The sequence below is a fragment of the Mobula birostris genome, chromosome 26 (genome assembly GCF_030028105.1).
Source record: "Mobula birostris isolate sMobBir1 chromosome 26, sMobBir1.hap1, whole genome shotgun sequence".
Taxonomy (NCBI): Eukaryota; Metazoa; Chordata; class Chondrichthyes; order Myliobatiformes; family Myliobatidae; genus Mobula; species Mobula birostris.
The window spans coordinates 22,938,369-22,954,875 of NC_092395.1; the positions used below are offsets into that span (position 1 = coordinate 22,938,369).

The following is a 16,507-nucleotide window of genomic DNA, read 5'->3' on the forward strand; positions in this document are numbered from 1 at the left end:
TTGTCCTCCGCAACTCCTCAACTAACCTGGCTTGACTTGAGCAATTGTGCAAGGAAGAATGGGCAAATCTTGCTCCATCACATTGTGCGAAGTTAATAGAGACTTATCCAAAAAGACTATGGGCTGTAATTGTTGTGAGAGGTGGTTCAAAGGGGAATAAATGCTTTTGAACTGCTGACGTTTCAGGTTTTGATTTTTTAGTTTTTCATGCTTTACCATTTTTCACATTTTTTGGTTTCAACTGTGGGAGGAAAAAAAAGGAGCATATATTTCACAAATAGAAATTCTCTGTTAAATTGATCAAAAACCTTGGTTGTAACCATATGAACAAAGGGTTGAGGGTTGAATAGTTTTTTAGGGCACTGTATCCATAAGGAAGAGGATGTTCATTTTGCACTTTACTGATTCTCTTATTTCCTTTTTAACATTCAGGAAATGAACAGATGAAAATAGAAAATTATCAGAGTGCTGTGGATTACTACACAAAAGCTATTGAATTGAATCCAAACAATGCAGTTTACTTTTGCAACAGGTATGGTGGAAACTAGTTTTGGTTACTGTGTAACACATACAAAATGCTGGAGGAATTCAGCAGGTCAGGCAGCATCTATGGAAATGAATAAACAGATACTGTTTCTGCCCAAGGACCCCCCCCCCCCCCACCAACTACCAAGACCAGAAAGGAAAGTGGGGTGACACCAGATAGGTAAGTGAGAAGTGAAAAGAAGCCAAAGTGGGGGGAGTCTTTTTACCAGAAGAAGAATCAATACCACCCTAATGGAACACAAGGTACTGCTCCTTCACCCTGAGGGCAGCCCCAGCATGGCAAACGAGGAATGGGAAGTGGAATTAAAATGCTTGTGCCATCGCGAAGCTTAACTCCCAGCAGATGGAGCAGAGTAATGCCTGATGAAGAGGCCTCCCAGTCCAAGACAGATCCCACTAATGTTGCAGAGGCCATGTCGGGAGCACCAGACACAACAGTAGACCCCAGTAGATCTGCAGGTGAAGCACTGCCTCAACTAGAAAGGCTGCCCGGGGCTGTGAATGGAAGCAAGGGAGGAGCCGAATAGGTGCAGCACCCAGGCCACCTGCAGGGGTGAGCGCCAGCAGACAGACCATGCTACAGATAGATCTGTATCAATTTTCAATGCAATATATAGTAAGTCTCTCGATGAGCTATGATCTTTATTGGCAAGATGACATGAGTAATGTATTTACCATTTTGATCAAGTAACTTTTATTCTTGATGTTTGGACTTCTGGTGCTACTTGTTGACTACCTACTGAGCAGTCATGATCTAAACCTCCTATGTTCAAATACATTTTTTTCCTTGCATAGTGAAAGTCTAAAGTAGTTGAAGGGATATCAAGTTCTACTTTCCCTTAGTAAATATTCATTACTCAACTAGCTGCATTAAAGCAGATTGTATGGCAGTGACTGTTGTTGTTTTGAGAGCTTGCAGCTGAGTTGCCAAATTTTCTACATTTACGAGTCAGTACTTTTCAAATAGTACATTATGGGCTCTAATATAATGTGGCTTTCCAGACATTGTGGAAGGCACAATACATTTTATGTTCCTTTTCTTGCATTGTATTCCAGCATCTGTATTACAAAAGTGTACACAGAAAAGAACCAAGAAAATAATTCTATTGTTAGAGGACTAAATTTGAAAGAGAACAAGCTATTGGGATTTAGAAGGTGACCAAAGTTTCTTTTGGAGGTGTTCAGAGTTGAGCATAAGAGCACATGGAAATATAGAAATGGATTCCCTCCTAGAAAGTTGATGGTGTTGTAAATAGTGTAGAAAGTTGTCATGGATTACAACAGGACATTGGCAGGATGTAGACCAGGGCTGAGAAGTGACAGAGTTCAGTCTAGGAAAATGTGAAATGATACACTTTTGAAGTTTAAATTTGAAGGCAGAATACAAGGTTAATGGCAGGATTCTTAGGAGTGTGGAGGAGCATAGGGATCTTGGAGTCCCCGTCCATTGATCCCATAATTTCCCCTTGCCAGTTGATAGGATGGTTAAGAAAGTGTATGACGTGATGGCCTTCATAAGTCAGGGAATTGAGTTTGAGAGCCACAAGGTAATGTTGCAGCTCTGGTTAGACCACACTTGGAATATTGTGTTCAATGGAAAGGGTGTAGAAGTCTTAGAGAGGGTGCAGAGTTTCACCAGGATGCTTGACTGGATTAGAAAGCATGTCTTATGAGGGAAGGTTGAGTGAGATAGAGCTTTATGCAAGGCCAAATTTAACAAGGGTGTTATTTAAAGCTTAAGAGTAGAAAAATAGCACAGCATATGTACAGAGTTCTCATGATGGTACTGTGTGCTATATAGTTGTCTGCTGTGTTGTAAGTTTATAAAATTTGGGATAAATTTAAAGCTAAAGTGCTACAGTTGAGTGACTGGCCCTTGTACAGAGAACCTTAATTTTTAATTTGCATCCTCTAGCATCTGACAACTGCAACTGTACTCCTCAATGAATAAAATGGCCTGTGAATTAACTTATAAAACAAGGGTGTTCTCTTGGAGTTCTTACAAGCTGAATTGACTTACAGTCACTGTAATAAAAGTAGTGATTTCAGAACTTGGCACATGATATAATGATGCAATTGAATAGCTTTTCTCTTCCATTTCTAATTTGTGAATGTCATATTTGAAAAATAGAAGAACATATTTTCAAGTTGAAGGGTAAGCTTTGAGTTAAAGTTAAACAATTGTTGATTCAGCAGCTGATTGTTATCTAACCAGATTGAAGGTCAGGCTTGCATTTGAGTTAATATGTGCAAAGGCAAAGGCAGCAATACTGGAACAGTTAAAGGAATATGGTATGCTTTCATCAGTTAAGGCACTTAGTTCAAGAGTCAGGGAGTTTTGTTGCTTTATAACTCTGTAGCAAGGCTGCACTTGGAGTACACTCAGACCCTGCATAGCGCTGATTCATTACAATGCTATTATTCAATTCCTTACTGAATTTTTTTAAGTAACAAAAATTCATTCTATACAACACTTAAAACTTCTTGAGTGACCACCATTACAGCAACCATTCAATCAACCAATGAGAGCTCTCATATGCTCTGAGCCACTCACAGCCAATCACATATTAGTTCCCGCTCTGCCTCCCCTGCCTATGTAAACGTTCTTGCTCCCTCGCCAATTTATTCCATTTTTTCCACCCATAATGCCTGGAAAGTGGCCTACAACTTCCAGTGAGGATAGTACATCTAAGATGTCTAGGAAAAGCATGGATATGAAATTGCAAGTGATATGGCATGAGGATGTAAATGATGGTGATGTTGAAAAGTTACTGCATTCTCATGGTGAGAGTGTGAGTAATGAAGAGCTTCAAGAATTGACAGAGCAACTCATCCTGTGTGAATCTGAGGACACGGATGGAGAAGAGAAACACCAGCAAGAAACCTCACCACAAAATTTCTCAGCACTGGCATCACCACAATCACACAAAACATGGACCAGTTCATCGATAATGACCCTGACTAGGGGCGAAGCAGTAAGGGAAGAAGAGGTATTCTCGACATGATTTCCTGCTACCAAGAACTGCTTCATGAGAGGAAACTTAACAAAAGGCAGTCAAATCTCAACGCATACTTAAAAAAGAAGCCAAAGTTAGGGGAGGACCCACAACCTGGTCCCTTCTCTAAGATGTAACCACCACCCGCTTCCCTCTGCTGCTTCTGCAATGTGTTGCTGCTGTACAGGTCAAGTCTGTTTGCATGTTTGTTTCTCCACAAATGACTGTGTATACATCAAATAATATGTCATATTTCTCAGGTTTAATTTTTTTTTATCAGGCACATGTGTCTGTTAACGTAATGTTATAATGGTCTCACATAGCACTCCACCTCTGAGGAACACATCCTCAGCATTAAGTGGGATCTGAGTATATTGCATTCAATTCTGCTTGTATTAGAGGGCTAAAGAGAGAGGTTGGTCAAACTAGGGTTGATTTTTTTTCTGGAGTTTTGGAGGCTGAGAGAAGACCTCAAATGTTTATAGAATTATGAGAGGCATGGATTGAGCCAGTGTCTTTTTCCCCAGGATCAAAATACTTAATACTAGGGGGCATGCACTTAAACTGAAATGGGGTAAATTCAAAGGAGATGTGTAGGCAAGTTTTTTTTTGTACAAAGAGTGAATGCAGTACCAGGAGTGGTGGTAAAGGCAAATACAATTTAGATCGCACAAAAATATACAAAGAATGACAGGATACAGACTATGTGCAGGCAAAGGGATCTGTTTAATCAGGTGTCATTAGCTTAATTCATTTAGCACCACACTGGCTCAAAGGATCTGTTCCAGTGCTGTAGTGTTCTATCCTAATGTTGAGTAATTGAGATATAACTGAAATTATATGACTAATTTGCGGCCTAAGATAGCACTGATATCTCCGATGTACTTTACTGCAGCAGAGTGCAATGCATTATACCAAGTTGACTTCTAAAATATTAACTGCTTTTCACCTTCATCTGGTCTGTTCTTTTGCAGGGCAGCAGCATACAGTAAATTAGGAAACTACAGTGGAGCAGTACAAGACTGTGAAAAGGCAATAGCATTTGACCCATGCTACAGCAAAGCCTACGGCAGAATGGGGTGAAGAGAATTTTATATTTATTTTAACACTTTTCTTTCCTCTGCTTCTTGAAGTTGTTAGCTAAATGTCTTTACAAAGAGTAATTGTGGGCACATTATTCTCAAGTAGAATTTCATTGATCAATCTAAATATTGAATGTTACTTGACCAAGTGTGAGAGAGCATCTTAGGCATAATTGAGATCATTCTTGTAAGCTGTCTTTTGTGTTAGCTGGCAAGGAAACTAATAGGAATCCTACATGGCTAATACAAAACCTTATCAACTCAGCATCTTGCTAATTGATATTAGAAAAATTGCCACTTAACAGGGATCAAAGCCATTAATCATTTGAGATATTGAAGATTGTGTGTAGGAAGTCATTTGTCCCTTTAGCTATTGAAGCAATACACAGATTTAATCAGTACTGATGTTTGTGAATTATGTTTTACATTGATTCTTGTGATTTTAGTCACAAAATTTGGTGAAGATTTTTATTGTAATTGTGCATGTGTGTATGTGCATGTTACTGCATGGGGATGGTAGCTGGTTAGCCAGCCAGCAGCAGTAAATAGCAATGGTACTTTTCTGGATGCATGCTATCAGAAATTTTGTTCTGGTGAATTTTGTTTACTCTTTTATTTTCCTTTTACTGTCCAGCACTTTTTCCTCTACTGTGAAGCACTACAGCACTATCTAAATCCAAAATTATTTTCTATTCAATAGTATCTGTAAGGATAATAATGTAACCAGTATAAAAGCAGAGTATGGAATAAAAAGTTAAGCACTGAAGTAATAGTTGCATGTTAGTATTATCACCAACCCTTGTAAATAATCCAACATCTCCCACTAATTTCAGCAATCAATGATTAAAGATGATCAATGGGTTTGTTACTTTACTGCTTCAACATCATGCAAACCAGTAATTGCTGCAACTGGTTATGTCTGAAGGAAGGTTTTTCTTTGCACTAGTACTCAACTCAAATAGCCTTGATTCTCTTTTCACTAAAGCATATTGTAACAGGGTGCTAAAATTACTAACATTCAGAGGCCTGGGTCATTAATCTAGAGAGACGAGCTCGAAATCCTCCATGGATTGGGTGATTTTTAAAAAAAAATAAATCTGGGATTAAAAAGCTAGTGTTGGTGGTTTTACTGTATATAAAAATGCATCTGGTTCACAGCTGGAAATTTCAGCCTTTGTTACCCTTTGATGACCATATATTGTGAATGAATAGAAATATAAAGAACTGATATCTAGTTGTGAATAAGCTAATAATTTCTTCCAGCTCATTCTAATGGGTTGAAGCAGGTTGTGCATATCTCCAGGTTTTTGACTGTTGTCATTTCTCAGGCAGTTGACTTTTACCACCATAAGCGTAGCCCTTTAGCCTGCCCAAAATGTAAATCACTTAAGCTGAAGACAAGGTTATTCTGATGAACTAAATGCTCAGATTTCTCAGCAGATCAGGCAACATTAGCCAGGGAGACAGGGAATTAATGTTTCAAGTCAATGAACCAAAGTAGAAAACCAGTTATGATAAACTTATTTTTGATTTTGTTTTATCATAACTCATCTTAACGTGCTGTCTGAATTGCCCTGCTTCTTATCTTTCACTTATGCTACATGTCAATTCATCAAAAAGTCTTGCTCATCATTCCTCGTATGTTCTCATTTGCTCCAGCACCTCATATGGAACATCTGTATTTGTTTAAATTATTCAGTGATTGTGCCCTCTCTTTTTTGAACTGGAATCTCCTCTAGCCATACATCCAAATATTCCTTTATCTCTTAATTCTGAACTTGTTTAATCAGTTTCCCTGTCATCACATCTATCTTTATTTACTTTGGTAGCCATGCTTTTAGCTGTCTGGACTCAGCATCATGGAATTAACATCCCATCCCAATTAATCATATTTATAGTCCCCAGCACTTCAAATAAGATTTAACTTGATTGGGTTAATAAATATCAGGATAAGGTTTTATGTTAAAAATGTCTCTCATCTACTTAAGAAAAATGTCAAATTGTGATTTCTCATACCGTAATGTTTCTCCCAGGCAGCTTCAGCAATGTCAAAAACCTACTTTTACATCATGTAGCTATTTAAAGATAAATTCTCAAGGTCAAGGGAGAAGTTACAATACAGGGATTTTTAAGTAGCTTTGCTATGTGAGAGTTCTGCAGTCAAATAAACAAGCAGATAGATGATATTTATTGGACAGCAAAATTCTAGTTTTAATCCTAATGACTGCTGGCATTTGCTTTCAGGCTTCCTGTAGAGATGCCCATTCAGATAAAGATTTTGTTTGGGACAATGATGTTGCCAAGCTAGGAATATTTCTGTTTGTCGGAATAAGCTGTAAATGCTGGAAGTGCTCATCAGATCAAGTAATGTAATTAGACTTCATTTTTTTGATCCTTTCGCCAAGACTGAGGAAGTGAAAAAGCAAGCGTGTTTGAAGTTTCAGAGGAGGGGGAGATTCATCATCATCAGGTGCCATGCCCAGTTGGGGCTTTGACTGCCATGGCCCATACACTCCTGTTTCGGGTCAAGTGGATCAATTCATTGGTATTCATTTCCAGTTCTCTGGCTGCTGTCTCCATCATCATTTGTCTTTGCCTTCCTCTTGCTTTCTTCCCTTCAGTCTTTCCCATAATTACCGTGCATTCTAACTCTTCTTTCCTAATCACATGTCCAATTAAGTTATGTTGCCTTTTCATGATCTCATACATTATTTCTCTTTTTGTGTTTGCTCTGTTCATGACATTCTCGTTAGATATTCGTTTTCTCCATGATATTTTTTGCATTCTCCTCAAAAACCACATCTCTGCTGCTACAATTCGTTTCCTCATGTTACTAGATATTGTCCAACATTCTGAGCCATATAACATAATTGGATAAACGTAACATTTCAGTACTCTGAGGCGGGTTGTCATGCCTAGTTTAGTATTGGTCAGTATACTCTTCATTCTTGTGAAGGTGTCTTTTGCCATCCCTACTCTTCTTTTGAAGTCCAAGTCGCGCCTGCCATCTGATGTCACCCAGCTTCCTAAGTAGCAAAAGTTCTGTACTTGTTTTATGTCTTCTCCGTTTATTCTTAGCCTGCAGATAGGATTCTCCTTCTTTTTGGATATCACCATACATTCTGTCTTTTTGCAATTGATGGATGGACCCATTTTTGCACTTTCTTCAACAATTATATCAATTAAGTTTTGTAGTTCTTCCTCTGTACTTGCAATTAACAGTGTCATCTGCATATCTGAAATTATTGATGTTTTCACCGCCAACTTTGATTCCCAAGATGTCTCTTATTTTTTGTAATATTGTTTCACTGTACACATTAAATAAATCAGGGGAGAAAACACACCCTTGTCTAACGCCTCTCTTGATTTTTGTAAACTGACTCACTTCTCCGTCTATTCTTATAGCGGCAGTTTGTTCTCAGTACAGATTTCTGATTAGGCGGAGGTCTTACGAATCTAGATCTAGAGTTTTCCGTAATATTTCAAATAACTTATTGTGCTTCACTTTATCAAATGCTTTTGTGTAGTCGATAAAACAAACAAATCTTTTTGCACTTGAATAGCTCATTTTGATAGTATCCTTAACATCAATATTGCATTTCTTATACCTTTGTATTTCACAAAGCCATATTGTTCTTTACCTTTTTCAGCTTGTATCTTACCTTTAGCTCTTGTCATCAAAATTCTTAGAAGTATCTTGGTGATATGACTCATTAAACTTATGGTCCTATATAATTCACATTCTATTGCTCCAGGTTTCTTAGGAAGAGTGATAAATACTGATTTTTTCATCCCTTCTGGTATTATTCCAGTCTTATAAATGTCATTGATTAAATCAGTAGGTTTTTCAATTCCATAGTCTTCAAGGGCAATAATTTGTTCTATTACTAATTCATCATGACCTGATGCCTTTCCTTTCTTCATCTTATTTATTGCATTATGAACTCCAGATTTTAAAATACTTGGACATTCAATGTTGTTCTTAATTTCTGGTTTTTCACCTCGATCGTCTTCAAACAATTCCTTTGCTTTCAAACATACACCTGAAGAACAGAGGAACTTTTTACCAGTGATATTCTTGATTTGTTGATGTAACCTTTTTGGATCAGTAATTCTTTCTATTTGCTCACATTCCTGGTTTAACCATTCTTCTTTGGCTTGTTGACATAAGCTTTTAACTTTTTTATCTAAGGACTTATATTCTATAGGATTTGCTTTCTTCCATCTCCTTTCTTCCATTAGGTCTTTGATTTCATCTGTCATCCATTTATTCTTTGTGCTTTTTTTCTTTTTTAGGGATCACTGACTTTGCTGATTCTACCAAGGCATCCTTTAGAGAGTTAAATTTCATTTCTACATGATTGCTATCATCTTCAACAGATTCTATTTCTAGACTTTGAAATCCATTCCTTACTTCAATTGTAAATTTTTGTCTTAAGTTTTCTTCTTTAATTAATTGCAAGTAGTCAAGGGATTGTTCAGGTTTTTGCTTCTTTGGTTTTTTAAGTTTTACTTTTACATGACATACTACTGGGTTATGGTCACTATTACAGTCTGCACCTGGATATGTTTTGCATTGAGTCACTGAGTTTCTCAATCTTTGGTTTATAGTAATAAAGTCAATTTGATTTCTAGTGTTATCACCTGGACTTTTCCAGGCCCACAAGCATCTTGGATGGTTTTTAAAGTAGGTATTCATAATGACCTGATTATTCATCTTGCACCATTCTACCCATTTCTCACCTCTTTCATTTCTTCCCCCTGGTCCAAATTTTCCTGTGGTATTTCCATCAGCACCTTGTCCTACCTTAGCATTTAGATCTCCCATGACAATAACAGTGTCTTGAGATTTGCATCCATTCTTTGCTTGTTCAAGCTCTTCATAGAATTTATTTATATCTTCATTTGTTCCATCTGTTGTTGGTGCATATACCTGTATAATTGCTAAATCAAATGGTTGTCCTCTGAATCTAACAAGGAGCACTTTCTGATATTGCCCAAGGGGGAGGATAGAGATTCCAACAGGGTGAATATTTAAGTTGTCATGGAAATAGTTACATGTGGAAATGAAAAGAAAATCAAGGGTACTATATGTGGAGAGGATGAACAAGATAATTTGAAATTCTTTAATTCATTATTAATTACCATGGGCTATAACATACCCAAATGAAAGATGAGGTGTTTTTCTTTGCTCTATTAATGCTCAACAGAACTACAATGTGAGAGGCTGAAGTTTCAGAGAAGAGAATGGAAATACAATGGTGTTCAAATGACAAGAGGCTGGAAGGTTGCAGTCATTCTTGCAGAATGAGTAGAGATGTTTCAGGAATTTGCATTTTATTTCTTCAGGTAGAGAAGACCTCATCATATTCACTGAATGTAATACTTCAATAAAATGCATTCCCTAAACTAGAAAATGTTTTAATTTAGAATATTTCCACTTCAGTGCTTGTTCTTACCAAAGCTGCAATAATCATCATTGTTCTCAGTTGAGAGCTTGTAAAGGTTGGAGACCTTGTGCAAAAGACAACAAATTGTACAAATACAAAAAGAAAAATAAGATAATAGACAAATAGGTTATAAATAATATTGAGAACAGGACTTGAAGGTTCCATAGATTGTGGAATCAGTTTGGATCTCAGTGCTAGGGTGAGCGAAGTTATCCGCTCCGGTATAGGAGCCTGATGGTTGAGGGGTAATAACTGTTCCTGAACCTGGTTGTGTGGGACATAAGACTCCTGTACATCCTTCCTGATGGCAGCAATGAAAAGAGAATGGCCTGAATGATGGGCGGTGGGGTGGAGGGTTGTGGTTGATGATGGATGCTGCTTTCCTGTGACAGTGATCTTTATAGATTTGCTCAGGGGTGGGGAGGGCTTTACCTGTGATGTACTGTGCTGTGTCCAGTATCTTTTGTGGGCTTTTCCATTCAAGGGCATTGGTGTTTCCATACCAGGCCATGACGCAACCAGTCAGTATACTCTGCACTGTGCATCTTTAAAAGTTTGTCGGAGTTTTAGATGTCATGTCAAATCTTTGCTAACTTCTAAGAATACAGAGGTGCTGTCGGTGCATTCTTTAAAATTGCACTTAAGTGCTCAACCCAGGACAGATCCCTTTGAAATAATGCAGAGGAATTTAAAGTTACTGTCTCTTTCCACCTCTGATCTCCAGATGAGATCTGACTCATGGACCTCCAGCTCCTTCCTCCTGTAGTCAATAATCAGCTCTTTGGTTTTACTGATGTTGAATGAGAGGTTGTTTTTGTGGTACCATTCAGCTAGATTTTCAATGTTATATGTTGCTTAATTGCCACTTTTGATTCAGCCAACAGCAGTGGCGTCATCATCAAACTTAAATATGGTATAGGAGCTGTACTTGGCCTCAGAGACATAACTATAAAGTGAATGAGCAAGGGTCCGAGCACACATCCTTGTAGTGCACATGTGCTGACTAATGGTAATTGTTGAGGAGATATTGCCAATTTGAACTGACTGCTATCTGCAGATGAGGAAATTGAGGATCCATTTGCACAAGGAGGTATTGAGGCCCATATCTTGGAGCTCATTGATTAGTATTGAGGGGATGATGGTGTTCAACTCACTAGCCACATCACTGAAATGTTCCCAACCAAATACTCATTTTCAAGGACCCTTCATCTCACGTTCTCAATATTTGTTGCTGATTTATTTAGTATTATTACAGGTGTGCGCCGCTTAACGTCCATTCGGACGACGTCCGATCGCCTATACGTCCGTAGTCCCGATCGGAGAACGTGACGTAGTGGACGTAACCAATCTCATGTATCGCGTGTCTCTTGAGTGTAGTAGCGTTATGTGTATAGTGTACAGTATACAGTTTTAGTATAAGTTCTTGGCTATTTAGTCAATACAGGTACACTACAGTACTCCATATAGGTTTGCTAAGTATATAATATGGTGTTCGCACAATGTCCGATTTCACAGAACGTATCGTGGACTTTAAGCGATGCATACCTGTATTTCTTAATTTTTCTATTTGCACAGTCTGTTGTCTTTTGCACAGTAGTTGAATGTCCAAGTTGGTGTGGTCTTTTGTTGATTCTGTTATGGTTATTATTCTATAGATTTATAGACTAAGCTTGCAAGAAAATTAATCTCGGGGTTGTAAATGGTGACATTATATGTACCTTAATAATAAATTTACTTTGAATACAGAGCTATAGTCGATAAAGAACATCCTGATGTATGTATCTTCACTGTCCAGATGTTCAAAGGCTTAGGGAAGAGTCAATGAAATGGATCTGCTGTTGACCTGTTGTGACAGTGGGGAAATTGGAGTGCATCCAAGTTGCTCCTCACGTAGGAGTTGGCATGTTATTAAACTGAGACCTTTTGCTTCACCTATTTGATGAAGCAAATGATCTCATGGTACATCTTGAATATTAGACATTTCTGGAGTTCTGGCTAATGCTTTTCCTTTGAGTAACACCTCAGAAAAAAAACATGTTAATTGGTTATTTATCACAGTTAGACCTTGCACCGATATACTCTGTGGTGAATTCTATAGTGTCTAAAGTGGTCAGGTTGACAAAGCACCACGCACACTCAAATGCTCTTTAACTCTGTGTAATGTCTTAGATTACCTAAAATGTAATTAATTACATTTTACTTTTCTCTAATGTTCTTTAGAGGTTGCACCTTATTTAAAGGATGCTAAATGTGTTCCTAAGTAGAATTGATTTGATTCATTTCAGGTTGGCCTTGGCCAGTCTAAATAAATACAGTGAGGCAGTTAATTACTATAAAAAGGCTCTGGAGTTGGATCCTGACAATGAATCATACAAAGCAAACCTCAGTGTAGCAGAACAGAAGATTAAGGATGCACCAAGTCCAGTAAGTACTGAAATAAATGTTTGCACGTGTTTCACGACTTTGTAAAGATCACATAAAAGCAATGTTTTATCTAAATTTGAAAGGCTCTTTAGTTGTCTTAATGTTGTGCAAGACTATATCCAGCAATTCTATAAAATGAGAGCATTTGAAGAATGGGTTCAGGTGTAAAAAAAAAGACATTCCTCTTATCTATTTTTAAATTACTTCTGTTTGAGAATATTAGAGAATGTTCTGTTTGAGAGAACTTTTCCCCTGAAAGGGTTCACTTAGAGTTTGCATGTTTGCTGCTAGCTAATCATTTTGCCGTTATTGATCAGTTGTCCCAAATGACTTGGTTAAGATTATAATTTTTGGCCAGGTTTATGGGAACTTTTCCACCTGACAGAGCTCTTAAAGATAGCAGAATCAAAGGTTATGAGGATAAGGCAGGAACTGGATACTGATTGTGGATGATCAGCCATGATCACATTGAATGGCGGTGCTGGCTTGAAGGGCCGAATGGCCTACTCCTGTACCTATTGTCTATTGACAGGTTCCTTATGAAGACAGCATGGATATGTGATGACCAATAGTAGCTCAAATAAAGATTTAAGAGAAATTTCTTTACAGAAAGAGAGCTTATTATTCTTGTTATCTTGAAGCTAATTACCCTGGAGTTGTTGAGGAAGATGGATTTGTGACTATAAAACTTGTTAAATAAACGAAAAATGAATATGGGTAAAAAACAGAAAATATTGGAGGTACTTAGCTGGTCAAGTAGCATCTGTGAACATTTAAGATTGAATGAATCTTTGCCTGAATGTCATGATCATTAACCCGTTTCCACCCACACCCCTCAGCAAACATTGCCTGACCTGCTGAACCCAGTATTTACTGTTTTTAATTTCAGAATAATAGCTTTTACAGTTTATTTTGTTTCTAAATGAATAATAAATAAGGGCAGGAGATGGCTTGTGTTCTTTAAACATAAGCTTGAATGATTTACTCTTTGCGACCTACTGTATATAATAATTTTCACTGTACATTATAGGCTATAGCAGGCAAGAATTAACTAGCACAGTCTCTATATTTTAAAAATATTCAGAGTTTTTATGGATTTAATAGTTTTGATTATGGCATACCATTGGCAGAGCTTTTTAATCTCTGACCCTCAGGAATTTTCTCCTTAAATTGTTTTATCTTTCCTGTCCCTCAAAACCCATAAAATATAAGTAGGTGTAGATGTAGTCATTGTGGTGCATTAGCAAATTTATGGTTGAGGTTTATACCGTTTCCACCCTTTCTCCAAATCCTTGCATCCCTTTAATGTCCAAAGTACTGTTGATTTCCAGTGTTGATATATACTGATGCAAGTATCCACAGTCCTGGAGTAGTAAATTCCAAGAAGGTTCAACTTTCGTAAGTGAAAAAATTTCTCCATGGCTTTGTCCTAGATGGGTCACTCTAATTCTGACACCATGCCACCAGTCTAAGACAGTGCAGCCAAGGAAAACCGCTCACAGCATCTACCCTCTGAATCGCCCTAAAACCTTAATGTGCTTCCCTATTTGTTTTCCATCTGCTATCAAACTTTTGGTTACTTTTTGGGATGTTTTACCCTATTGTGCTGTTTTATTATCGTTTGCCTTCACCTGTAACTCCTAGAAGTTCATTGTAGCATGTTTTTCTGCTTTATGCAATATTCTAGCATTTAATTTATTTATCGCATGTACATTGAAGCATACAGTGAAACGTATTGTTTATGTTAATCAGAACCTAAGGATGTGTTGAGGACAGCCTGCAAGTACAGACATCCCACCTTTCCCAGAAGTTCCGGGAGTCTCCCGCATATTGATAGCGGCTCCCTGACGCCCGCAAGTTATATACAATATCCCAGAAATCGATTTTTTTGAGAGAGACAGAGAGTGAGTGACAGACGTAGCAAGAGAGTGACAGAGAGAGCATCCTGATTGATCTCTCTTTGTGCTAAGTAGACCTATCAGTTTTCTGTGTGGGTGGGCTTTACAGTCAACCTCTCTCTCTCTTTCATTGTCCATCAGTTCAGTTTAGTGTCCTGCAGCGCCATGGCAGAGTGTTCCAAAAAAAGAAAATATAAAAACGTACTTCACCCCAGATTACACTAAATTGTACCCCTGCCTAATAGGGGTCAAAAATAATGACGGTGTTGCGCACTGCACTGTTTGCAACAGTGACTTTTCTATTGCCCATGGTGGGTTAAATGACTGTAAAAAACATGTTGAGGTGAATCCTGGATTATGTCTCAACTAACCTAGAAGGACTGGTGCCAAACTACAAAAGTTTGCCAGTTGATGAGTTCTGGGGAAAGCTGTCCAAAGTAAAATCTGTGAGCACAGGGCAGTAGAGATTCAAAGAGCTCTGCCAGTTGATGAAGCTGCTTTTGGTGCTGCCAAACTCTAATTGTGATGTACAAAGGGCATTCAGCGTGGTGTGTCACATTAAGACAGAATTCAGAAGTCAGCTGTCTCAGAAAACACTTGTGAATCTGATGTCTTGCAAAATTAACAAATTAATTGACACAGACTGCTATGAGGTTGAGACTTATGGTTGAGACTTCCCTGAAATGAGTTTTTGCATGGTGGAATGTCTGCAAGTATCGCTACATATTTTGACACCAACATAACATGTCCTCAATGCTCAACAACAGAACAACACGGAACACAAGAGTGACCCACCAACTTGGCATCCACAGATGTCTTTGTCGCTGGGCTTTGAGCACAGAGTGGAGGCCTAACTTTAATTCCTCCATATCCCTGTTCCTAAACCCTAAACAGACCTCTAACTCCCTTTTCTGTCCCCAAAAAACAACCATATGAACACAGAAAAAAACTAAGTCTGCTAAATCTGAGGCACAACCTCGATGGAGACCGCAGCTCGGTACCATCTTGACTGGAAATCCAACATATTTTAGGACTTGCTGCTAAATACAAAATTAATTAAATAGGACTCTAATCAAATGTCCAAAGTATTTCTATTGCATCCATAAAATTGCACCAGATATACAGTATGTTACACCAATTGGAGCAACATCTTTTTCTATATTCTGAATTCTGTATGTCAGTCTGTACCTTTATTTGGCTGCAATATTCTAGTCCTAATTTTTTTTTGGATACAGGCAGAGCTTATAACAGTTGGTATTCTTGTGCTCTAGCTTTAGATAATTACATGTAAATAAAGTTCCTTAGGTACACATGCTTTCTTAGTGATGACCCCTCCTGACAAAAAGAAGCCTTTAATCTATAGCTCAGAGTATTTGTTCTTTCTCCCCAGACAGGCAGCAGCGGTGGATTTGATCTGGCAGGTTTACTGAATAATCCAGGCTTCATGAATATGGTAATATTGTATAGTCTCTTTCACTTGCTCCTTTTTTATTATTTTGGCTTCATTTTTCTGCAATTTGTTCTACCTTAAGGTGTCATTTAAGCTAATCATAGCCTGACTCCTACAGCTGTGCTGTGACAAGCACTTCATCTGACTTCCATTTGACTGAGATGGAGAATCTGTATGATTCCTTCTTCTGACAGTTGAACCAGTATTCTGTCCAATGGCTATTTGGAAAGCTATTCCATATTTATGAGAGTATTGTGTTTCACATTGAATTCTTTATTTCTGCATGAGATTTGCATCTTGCAACAAACAATAATTAGCAATTTAACATGTATTTTTTTAATTCTAGAAATGTAAAAGGAGCTAATTGTGTACAAACAAAACACACTCTAACAGCTTTTCTCACTGATTTTCTATTTTAGGCATCTAATCTAATGCAGAATTCACAAGTACAGCAATTGTAAGTACCAGTATTTGAATTATTTGTTTCTTTGTTTGAATTTCAGGGTTTCTTTACTGAATTATGTTTCTTTTTCTGTTGGATAGAGTTTCTGGAATGATGTCTGGATCTTATGGTCCAGTAGGAGGAAGTGCAGGAGGTCCTGGAACAGGAGCCAATGACATTGCAGGCCTCATCCAAGCGTGAGTGTTCTCTCTACATAAT

General features: G+C 37.8%; 1 protein-coding gene across 2 annotated transcripts in view; it reads left to right on the forward strand.

The window, feature by feature from the left end:
* LOC140188304 (small glutamine-rich tetratricopeptide repeat-containing protein alpha-like) overlaps positions 1-16,507 on the forward strand; it is a 64,268-nt gene that overhangs the window by 30,489 nt on the left and 17,272 nt on the right. For both annotated transcript variants that reach the window (XM_072244415.1, XM_072244414.1), the window contains exons 5-10: positions 433-532; positions 4,517-4,621; positions 12,360-12,498; positions 15,787-15,849; positions 16,266-16,303; positions 16,390-16,485. In XM_072244415.1, the coding sequence (XP_072100516.1) occupies positions 433-532; positions 4,517-4,621; positions 12,360-12,498; positions 15,787-15,849; positions 16,266-16,303; positions 16,390-16,485 (541 nt within the window). The remainder of the gene's footprint in view (positions 1-432; positions 533-4,516; positions 4,622-12,359; positions 12,499-15,786; positions 15,850-16,265; positions 16,304-16,389; positions 16,486-16,507) is intronic.